Source organism: Herpailurus yagouaroundi, unplaced genomic scaffold (genome assembly GCF_014898765.1).
Source record: "Herpailurus yagouaroundi ecotype Mexico unplaced genomic scaffold, PumYag 220, whole genome shotgun sequence".
NCBI lineage: Eukaryota > Metazoa > Chordata > Mammalia > Carnivora > Felidae > Herpailurus > Herpailurus yagouaroundi.
In genome coordinates this window covers 9,922,164-9,931,950 of record NW_024412451.1, presented here as the reverse complement: position 1 = coordinate 9,931,950, position 9,787 = coordinate 9,922,164, and the positions used below count along the sequence as shown (strand labels likewise).

The 9,787-nt window shown below is 65.2% G+C and overlaps 2 protein-coding genes across 4 annotated transcripts in view; one reads left to right on the top strand and one right to left on the bottom strand.

Moving 5' to 3' along the window:
• Positions 1–239: 239 nt before the first annotated feature.
• On the top strand, positions 240–2,526 carry LENG9 (leukocyte receptor cluster member 9). Of its 2 annotated transcripts, XM_040457912.1 has the most exons (2): positions 240–1,160; positions 1,344–2,526. In XM_040457912.1, the coding sequence occupies exons 1-2, from the start codon at positions 622–624 to the stop codon at positions 2,224–2,226; spliced, it is 1,422 nt and encodes a 473-aa protein (XP_040313846.1). In that variant the 5' UTR covers positions 240–621; the 3' UTR covers positions 2,227–2,526. The 2 variants fall into 2 exon arrangements, with proteins under 2 accessions (XP_040313846.1, XP_040313845.1); XM_040457911.1 differs by having other exon boundaries at positions 240–2,526.
• LENG8 (leukocyte receptor cluster member 8) overlaps positions 2,316–9,787 on the bottom strand; it is a 12,223-nt gene continuing 4,751 nt past the window's right edge. For both annotated transcript variants that reach the window (XM_040457909.1, XM_040457910.1), the window contains exons 6-16: positions 9,196–9,448; positions 8,846–8,987; positions 8,396–8,584; positions 7,722–8,000; positions 7,491–7,631; positions 7,055–7,340; positions 6,233–6,334; positions 6,084–6,152; positions 5,866–5,995; positions 5,576–5,783; positions 2,316–3,601 (exon numbers count right to left, since the gene is read on the bottom strand). In XM_040457909.1, coding sequence (XP_040313843.1) covers positions 3,439–3,601; positions 5,576–5,783; positions 5,866–5,995; positions 6,084–6,152; positions 6,233–6,334; positions 7,055–7,340; positions 7,491–7,631; positions 7,722–8,000; positions 8,396–8,584; positions 8,846–8,987; positions 9,196–9,448 — 1,962 coding nt within the window. In that variant the 3' untranslated portion in view covers positions 2,316–3,438. The remainder of the gene's footprint in view (positions 3,602–5,575; positions 5,784–5,865; positions 5,996–6,083; positions 6,153–6,232; positions 6,335–7,054; positions 7,341–7,490; positions 7,632–7,721; positions 8,001–8,395; positions 8,585–8,845; positions 8,988–9,195; positions 9,449–9,787) is intronic.

The following is a 9,787-nucleotide window of genomic DNA, read 5'->3' as shown; positions in this document are numbered from 1 at the left end:
AGGGCGACAGCGGCGTCCCATGTCACGGCTACCTAGTTTGAGCCTGCCGGGGTCCAGTTGTCCCGCTGCAGGCGGGAATGGCCAGAGCTGGTCGGGGCAACCCCTGCAACTCTTAGGCGAAGGGTGGAACCTAGGCACCCCCCCCCTCCCCGAGGGCCCCTGAGGGGGCGGGACCTCCATACAAATCACCAGGCGGGGGCGGAGCCAGACTCTCTAAGAACTTAGAAGAGGCGGGGCTGTACACGCAGACGCGGCGGAAGGCGAAGCCGGGCACCCTGGGGCCCCAGAGGGGGCGGGGTCGCACCGGTACATCTTCTGGGCTGAGGCCGCAGAGGGAGGAGGATCCGGTTCCTTGAGGGCACTGACGGAGGCCGGCACCCCGGAGGCGGTGCCGAGCGTGAAACCCTTTGGAGCGGGGAGCGGGCCACACACGTGAATCGCTGGTCCGCGGAGGAGGCGGGGGCCAGACTGCCTGAGGGCACCTCCGTGGAGAACGGTCCGCCAGGCCCGGGATCGGCGGCTCCGCGAGCGAGCTTGCGCCGTTCCCGGGGCGGCGGGGGCGGGTGACGTCACGGCCGGGCCTGCGGCGGCCCGCAGACGCTCTCGGCGCACTCCGCCCCCATGGCGGCCGAGCCCGAGTCGCCGCCGTCGGCCTGCCGCTTCTTCCTGGAGGGCCGCTGCCGCTTCGGCGCCCGCTGCCGCCAGCCCCACCCCGGAGCGCCGGCCTCGGCACAGCCTAGCCGCGAGGCCGAGGCCGGCGCCAAAAAACCGCCGCTGCGCACGGCCGCGGCCGTCATCCAGCGCATCCGCTGGGACCCGCGCCTCGACCCGGCCGACTTCTCTGTGGGCTACGCCGACCGCTTCCTGGGCGTGCGCGAGGAGCCCTTCGGCGCCTTCTGCTGGGACGAGCCGCTGGCGGCGCTGGGACCCGGCGTGCTGGCTGTGCCGCAGCACCGGGTGCGCTACTTCCGCTTCCGGGGCCGCCTCGTGTGGGACCGCGCCTCGCGTACGGACCACGTCTTCGGCTCGGGCTTGGCGGCCGGCCGCGGGCCCACCATCCTGGACGCGCTCGACAGCGGGGGCGCGCACGACGGTGAGGATGCCCATGTCGGCGAAGACGCCCACGGGCCCCAGGATGTGCACGATGGCGAGGACGCGCGTGCCCGCGAAGACGCCCCTGAGGCTGGGGATACGCGTGACAGCGAGGATGCCCATGTCGCTGAAGACAACGCCCATGGGCCCCAGGACGCGCATGAAGGTGAGGATGCCCATGTCTGCGAAGATGCCCATGGGGCCCGAGATGCGAGGGACAGCGAGGATGCCCACGGGCCCCAGGACGCGTATGATGGCGAGGATGCCCACGTCGGCGAAGACACCCACGGGGCCCAGGACGCACACAGCGAAAAGGATGCGCTCGGCGGCGTAGGTGCCGCCCCTGCCAACATCCGAGTGGAAGAGCACAGAGCACCCCACTGGACAGAACTAGAAGTGGGGCGGAGTCCAGCCACCGCAGCCAGGACCACGGAGCCACAGGGCGGGAAGGAGCAGGCCCAGGCTGCCCCGGGAAGGCCCGCGGGAGATTTCCTGGAAACCGAAGCAGAGTGGGGTCCTGGGGCCTGGCCCTCGGACTGCGGAGAGGCCGCTGGGGCCAGGGCCGCGGGGCCTCGCCAGCCCCGCCCCACGCATTTTGTGGCTCTCATGGTGACTGACCCTGGGCTGCAGGCCAGAGTAGCCAGGGCCCAAGAAGAGCTGGTCCGAGCCACGCCCTCGTGCGCCGCGTTCATGGTACCCGCGGGCGCGCTGCACCTGACACTGGCCCTCCTGAGGCTAGCAGGCCCTGGAGAGGTAGCCGCGGCCCTCGGTGCACTGAGACGTGCGCTCTCGGCTCCAGGGCTTCAGGCCCCCCCGCAGGTGAGGTTTAGGCGCCTGCTTCTCCTGAGGCACCATGTACTCTGTGCCCCTCCCTGCCCCTCCCTGGAAAATATGGCCCAAGTGCTGAGACAGAGGCTAGAGGCGGAGGGGCTCAGAGTAGTTCAGCCCCTAGGGGGGCTACACCCCCACCTCACCTTGGCCAAGGTGCCCCAAGGTTCTCAAGTCTGCCTCCCCGAGCCCAAGTTCATCCCTGGACAGGAGCTAGGGAGCCAGCCCCTGGGGAAGCTCTGGTTGTGCCGCGTGGGCAGGGCAGGAGATACCTACCAGCCCCTGGCTGAGATGCCCCTGGGGTGACCGCCCCTGCTCAGACCTCTGGGGGAGGCAGATCTCCACCCTAAAGAACAGGAGAAGACCCAGTCCACGCAGGAAGGGACAAAGTGCTCTCTCTCTCTCTCTCTCTTTAATTTTGGTTTCTCTCAAGCTTCCAAATGGTGCTCAGTGATCCAAGGAAAAGAATGAAGGAAGGAGAAGGGAGGGGAGAGGGAAGGGAGGGGAGGCAGAGGAGGAACATCTGGAAAAAAAGCAGCCTGACAGTCCAGCTGTTTGCAAACTCATTGCACATCCTCCAGTTACATGGCAGAAGAGGGGGGAGGGCCAAAAAGAAAAAGGGGAGGAAGAAAAATAACTTAAATAAACACACACAAAAAGAAAAGAGAAGGAAACATGACGTGAGCTGGTGATCCATGAAGGCAGGGAGGGAGGGAGGGAGGGTAACCGTTTTACCTGTGCTGAACCAAAGAAGGGTGGGGAGCAGGAGGAGGAGGGAGGGAAGGAAAAAAAAACCAGAAGAAACACTGGGGTGGAGGGAGGAGGGACACGGAGACAACTTAATACAACTGCAGACGAGGCGGCCCGGCCGAGGTCCCGCGATGATGATGGCCTCCGGAGTCCTCAGCGTGCAGTGGCGGCGTGGACGTGGCGGCGGCTTGGCGGCGGCATTTCTGGCGTGGGGGGCTGAGGGTGGGGCACAGTCTCTACGCGGCTCCCCTAGCCCCAAACACTGAGGCCCCGGAGGGCTGGGCAACAAGAGTCTGTGGTGAGGCAGGCGGGGGGCAGGAGGCGGGCTGGTGTGCTGGTGCCCCCGCCACAGGCGGGCACGGGCGGAGCGGCCTGTCTTCTTCCGGCCCCCCCCGGCATGGGACGGGCCAGGGTGCCAGGTCGGTACCGGAGTACAAGCTCGAGAGAGAGAGAGAGAAAACACTGAGACAGCATTAGTAGAGGTGCAGGTGGACACAGAGCAGCCTACAGACCATGCCCCCAGCCCTCCGCTGTCCCACCCCCTCCTCCCCCAGTCCCGTCCCTCTGAGACAAAAAATAAAAATGTAGAAAAAAATCTCTGTACAGGCTCCCCGGTGGGAAAACGGGGTCAGGGATGACGGCTCTTCCTGGAGCCCGCTCCCCGTGAATTAATTTACAACCCAAGTCCATGGCTCAAAAACAAAACGGCAAAGGCGGCGCTGGGGAGCCACAGCCCTGCCCCCACCCCGCCCCCATCCGCGCTGGTGCTCAGAAGGCTGATAGCTGCGCCAGGCTGAGGCGGCAGTCGATGCTGGCGTTGTCCGGGCCCGTGTAGGCCAGGCCCAGGGGCTCTAGGAAGGCTCGGCAGGCGGCCTCGCCCTCGAAGGCCAGCTCGGCCTGCAGGTAGGAGACTGGCAGCGCAGGGCGGAAGCTACGGAGACAAGAGGAGAATGTGATGAGGCGGGCGGCGGGCAGGGGAGGGCCCCACAAGCAGGGAGTGGGCGCCCCCCCTTCGGGCACCCAAAGGGCTTCCTCGGCACATCACCTGCTGACCTCTCATCACCACCCCTGCCCGACCTCCCCACCTCCAGGGGCTTGGGGGGGCCCGGGGCAGGGGTGGTGGCCCCAGCCCCAGTTGTGCCCCCCTTCACCCTCACTTACCTGTACGGGGGGACCCAGGAGTGGGGATGGGAGGGAAGGGCCCAGCTGGCTCCTCCGCTGCTCAAGGGCCTGAGCAGGCCCTCAGAAGAGGGCCCACTTTGGCCCAAGGGCAGGGGCCAGGCAGAGGGAGTGACCCGAGGGCACGGGCATGGGCACGGGTGGCAGGTCTGACAGCTATTCTGGGGAACCCCCCTGCCTGGGTCTAAGTGCCTCGGGAACCCTGGGCACAGGGTCAACCCCCACTACACCCTTGCACACTGGCAACAGTCACTTGCAGTTGCGCACAAGAGACTTGGCGCGTTCCAGAAAACGGCTGTGAACTGGCTGAGCTCGCTCCCAGAAACCATGTCACCCCTACCCTTTACAAACACACACGAACGAACCCGGAGCTCCAAATCGCACAGGGAGCAAGCGGCAGAGAGGACAGATGCCTCACGCCCATGCCGCATGGTGGCCCTTGATAGCCACGGGGGGCACGAGACGGCCTATTTCTCCCCACATCTGAGGTGGCCTCCCGCACGCCCTGCCAGGACTTGGTTCTGGAGGCTCTGGGAGGGAGGGACGTGTCTGCCGGGGAGTAAGGAAGGGGTGAGAGAGAGCGTCTGGCCAGTGAGAGGCCAGGACCCCTGCTCCCAGGCCCAGCCTGCCCACATGACACCCTGGGAACGGCTGTCCCGCTGCAGAGGGCAGACGGAGGGGCAGCCCCCGGGGCCTCCAGACGTACCACCTCCCCATCACCCCTGGGTACGCAACCGTGTCCTGTGTTTCCTGCCGCCTCCGTGTCTCTGTCCCACATCCTTGTCTCTCCTTCTGTGGCCTCTGCCCTGGCTCTGCTCTGCCTCAAATCTTCTGGACCCGAACTGGATCCCGGAATGTGTGCATCTCCTAATTTCAGGGTGACTGTGTCTCATCTCCACACCATCCCTGTGGCTACCCTAGTGGATGTGGCCCCTTGGACCTACCAATCTCTGACCAAGGGTTTTCAACCCTGGCAAGACTGACACTGGGGCCGGGTAATTCTCCATCATGGGGCATCCTGGGCACTGCAAGAGGCTCTACCCACTAGACACCAGGAGCACCCCCTAGTTGTGACAACAACAAATGTCTCCTGATCTGGCCCCGTGTCGCCCAGAGGCATCTCCGCGCCCTGACCACAGGTTCCCCAGCACAAGCACGCACACGCACACACATGGCACCAGTGACATCTATTGAACAGAGAACCGCCCTGACCTGGCTTGCCCCCGAATCACACGGGTCTCCCTAAACACTCTGCACTCTTTAAGGAGCTCAGAAACAAACGGGGTCTCGTCCCATTAGATCAGAGGCTACCAAGAGCAGGGCCGTCCTTCCTAGTCTGTCTCTACCGAGCGGGAGCTCAGTGACGGGAGAGCCTTCAAAGGTGAACAGAGACCTCGGAGGAAGGAAACCAAGAGCCCAGAGCAAGAAGGCAAACCAGGGTCCGGGGTGACGTGAGCGGGAGAAACAGAGACTCAGAGGGGTGCAGAGGGCGCCCTGGAGCAGCGAGACAGAGTGGGGGACACAGGAGACGCAGAGGGCGAACTGAGTGAAGGGAAGCAGGAGGGACTAGGAAGCAGAGCATATGTGGAAAGAAGAGACGGGCAGAGAGGACCACAGGCCCGGGGATAGGAGCCCAGGAGGGTGCGGAGGGCAGAGGGGAGAAGGGGTGGACGGCGGCGGGGCCGGCAGAGAAGCGGGGGCAGGGAGAGAACCCAGCTTCACATACGTTTTGATCATCGCCTTGAGGGCAGCTCTGCGCTCCCGGTCTGCAAACTTGTCCACCAGGTACCCGGACATGCAGGGTGCGTGAGAGTAGAGCCGGAAGAAGCGGTGGTAGTTGCCCAGAGCCCAGGCTGCCCTCAGTGCCAAGGCGTGGGCCACGCAAGGGTCTGCCTTCAGTTCCCGAGTCAGGTACGCCAGCTCCGTGGTGATGTCTGCGGCCCGAGACAAACGGGGTCAGCAGCACCCAACCCCGGGGGCCTGGGGCCAGCCCGACCTGCGGGCGGCGCCTCCCACCTCCTGAGTTCTTGGTGAAGATGTAGTAGAGGACCCGGTAGGCGGTGAACTCGCCCACGTTGCCGGGTAGGTTCTCGGCGTACAGCGACTTGAGCTGCGTCTGGCACTGGTTGAACTCCTCGTGATCGCCCTGGAGCCCCGCGCGCGGAGAACGAGAAAGAGTGAGACCAGGACGGGGAGCCCCAAAGAGCCCGAGAGGGCCCTGGCACCCCACTCACCTTCTCCAAGGCGATGCGGGCGTGCGTCTCATACACCTCCACCGTGAACTCTGTCCGCACGCCTTGCACCTGAAACAGCAGGGGGGGAGCGGTGAGGCCAGGGCAGGCCAGGACTCACCACGGCAAGGCCCTCCCAGCACCCCCCTCACCGTCAGGTCCTGCCGAATTGACTTCATCTGCTCGCAGGCAAAGGCGTAGTCCTGTTTCTCTTTCCAGTGGGACTTGACCATGCACAGTGACTTTTTCAAAACCTGGGAAGGGATCCAAATTAAGGCTCAGTGTGCTTTTAGCAAGGTGAGCGAGGCTATAACACCCGTTACTTCTTTTTTTTTTTTTTTTTTTTTTTAACGTTTATTCATTTTTGAAAGACAGAGAGAGACAAAGCACAAGCAGGGGTGGGATGGAGAGAAAGGGGGACACAGAACCCAGAGCAGGCTCCAGGCTGTCAGCACCAGAGCCTGATGCGGGGCTTGGACTCACAAACCGCGAGATCATGACCCAAGCCAAATTCAGACGCTCAACCGACTGAGCCACCCAGGCGCCCCACCCATTACAATTTCTTAAACTCCGTGTATAAAAAAAAAAAGTGCAACATCAAAGCCACTTAGCATCTTGCCACCAACTTCATAAGGAACCCAAAACACTCGGCAAGAGTGCCAGCTCCCGAGCCCCAGCTGCCCGCATCAGCGTGTACCCTGGGCACAGGGTCAGCCACGCTGCCGCTGCCCAGCAGAGAGCACAGCGGCACGATCACCCGTCTCCCAAAGCGCTGGCCTGGGGAGGCGGCTTCCCTCCCCCTGCCTCCTCAACGGGAGACGGCTGCTCGGAGCCGAGGTCTCCCGAGGAGGCCACGTGACCGGGACCCAGGCTCCGGAGCACGTCCCTGCGCAGCCACAGGCTCCTGCCGCCTTCCACAGCCTCCTGTGCCGGCGGTGGCCCCGCAGGGGGACCTGCCCCTCCCGGGCACTTACTGCCACAGGGCGCACAGTGGACGGGTCGGGAGCACAGGTGAGGCGCAGGTAGTGCTTGGTGACGTCAGGGCAGGTGCCCACGATCTGTAGCTCCTGCCAGTCGGGGTCCGCGCCGCTGCTATCCAGGCTGCCCATGTGCAGCACCAGGGGCTCGAGGCGCAGGCGGCGGGAGTGTCCGTGCTGGAAGCGGGCAGCCCGCCTCTGCTTCTTCAGCTCACGCTCAGGGTCCTCGCACTCCAGCGCAGCCATCTTTTTCCGGCTGCGCTTGGAGGGAGCCAGGTCGTGCCTGGGAGAGAGGCCACGGGTGAACGCGGCCAAGGTCACCGGCCGCCTCGCCCGATACTCCCCAAGAACACAGCCCTCTTCCTCCCAGGAACCTGGATCTTGGCGCCGCACCCCCCCTCCCCCCACCCCCGCCACCTGACCCAAGTCTCACCTCTTCCCACGCTGTGCCCTGCCTCGGCCTCGATCCATGTGGGCCCCCCGACCTCCTCGGCCCTTAGGGGGTGGGTTCCGGCGACCCACAGGGTGACACTCATTCCCCGAGTAAGAGCTGTCTGAATCCGAGTGGGAGTCACTGCACAGAAGCAGCAGAAAGGTGAGGCCTGAAACAGCCACTTCCCCCCCCAAGCCCCGAGCCCCGCCCCCCATCCCCAAGTCCTCGCACCTTCTGCGGAAGTGGCGGGTGGGGGACCGGGAGGAGGAACGGGAGCGCGAGTCCGTGCTGGAGGAGGAGCTGTTGTCCTTCATGAAGACATTGCGGTTGCCAAACTTGGCGAAGCTGCCGCCCCGGGCTCGGCCAGCACCCCCAGCCCCCGGTGTCCCTCGCTGGGACTGGGCACCCCCGCCCCTTGTCGCTGAGCCTGCCCCCCTGGGAGGATGTAGGCTGCTAGGGGCCTCCCACCGCTTCTTCTTGGGACTCTCAGCCACAGGCTCCCGGGTCAGCCTGAGGATATAGCAGGGCAGGGCATCACCAACCCAGTGCCCCCACCGTCCCCAGCATCCGCCGGCCACCCCAGGGACACACCGCCTCAGGCGGGAAAGGAACTTACCCAGGCGACTCAGCTAACACACTGCCAAACCAGGAGGCAAACCCCAGGCTTCCTCTGTCTAGAGAGTGCTCCCCGCTGCTGAGCACCAGGCGCCCGGGAGCCCGCAGGACCTCCCTCCCACCCAGGATCTCATCCCCAGGCAGCGCCTGCGCCTCAGCTCTCCCCTCCTGGCCTTCCACCCCGGGGTCCGACCTCCCGGCTCATTCTCAGGGCTCCGGGGACCCGGGTCTGCGGGTCTCCGCTCCGGCACCCAGAACCGCCCTTAGCCGCACCCCCTGCCCGGACTAACCCGGGCAGGGGCTCCCGGCTCCAGTCGATGGTGTAGGCGGAGCCGTCCTGCAGCCGGGCCTGCAGCAGCTCCTTGAGCAGCTTCTCGGTCCGGTCCTTGTCCTCCTCCGACTCGCAGGCAGTGAAGCAGCGCTCCACATACTCCTTCATGTCCTGCGGCCAATCGTCGGGCTTCCCGGACAGGCTCCCCCTGGGAAGGGGCACACGTGGGGCTCAGCCGGGCAGCACCCCACAGCGCGACAGACTCCGTCATCACCGCCGCTTGCAGAGCTGACACGTGCCAGACACGGTTCAAGTGCCTTCTCTCCCCTCCCATTTCCCGCTCATGGCAGCCAAGAGGGAAGGAGGACCCCACCCCATTTCTGGAGGAGCCGACGGGAGTCTGGGTGCAGAGCGCACCGGCGGACCGGAGGCGAGGGAGCGGGGACAGCAGCGAGGAGGCGGCCCTCACCGGTGGTTCTGGGCTTTTTCCGGGTTCGGCTGGGGGCCGAAGCTGCCGTGCTGACCCTCTGAGGTGGAGCTGAAGCTCTGGCTGGTGACGGCAAAGGGCCGTTTCTGAATGTTGAACTTGAGACCGCCAGTCCCAGGGGCTGCTGTGGGGACCACGAAAGCGGAGTTAGGCCTCACCCCGGCCCACCTCAGACCACCCCAGCCCCAGGAACGGGAGGCGCCCAGCTCCGGGTCACCTGCACCCAAAGCCTGGGGGTGCCCAACAGCCCAGGACGGACCAGCACACCACGCACCCCACGCCTACTTCTGGACCCCGCGGGCTCTCCTCTCCAAAGTCTACCGCCGACTTACGCTTCATCCGGTTCCACGGCTGTTGGCCCTTCTTGGGCTTGGCAGGCTCAGAGTAGGTGTGTGGCCCATAGGCCTGGCCGGAGGCGGGCCCTGCCTGGCTGTGCTGTGTGGCAGGGGCTGTTCCAGGCTGGGGGCCGCTGTTCAGCGTATGGGCCCCGTGCGGGGTGTTGGAGGGCTGAGGGGGCTGGGCTGCCGGCAGCTGCTGAGGGGGTGCCTGGTAGGACATGCTTTCTTCCATGCCGGGGACTGGGGGCTGGCGGAGGAAGCAGGCACTGAGGGTGGGAGCAGAGGCCTCTGTGCCGGCCCTCACACTGCCCTGCACGATCACAGCACCACTCAGCCCTCAACCCTGTGCCACGACCCTCCCGCACCTTGCTGTCCCGAGCCCGCAGACAGCTGACAAGGCTCAGGCTCAGACCCGGAGCTGCTCTCCTCTGGCCCCCAGCTGTTGAATGGCAGCAGTAGGCATTAAACCCTGCAGCCCACCGCCATGTGAGCACTGGCCCAACAGCGCATCACCCGGTGGTTCCTGTCTGAGCATATCCCGCGTGCCAGTCAAAGCACAGAAGTGATTACACACACTCATGGGAGC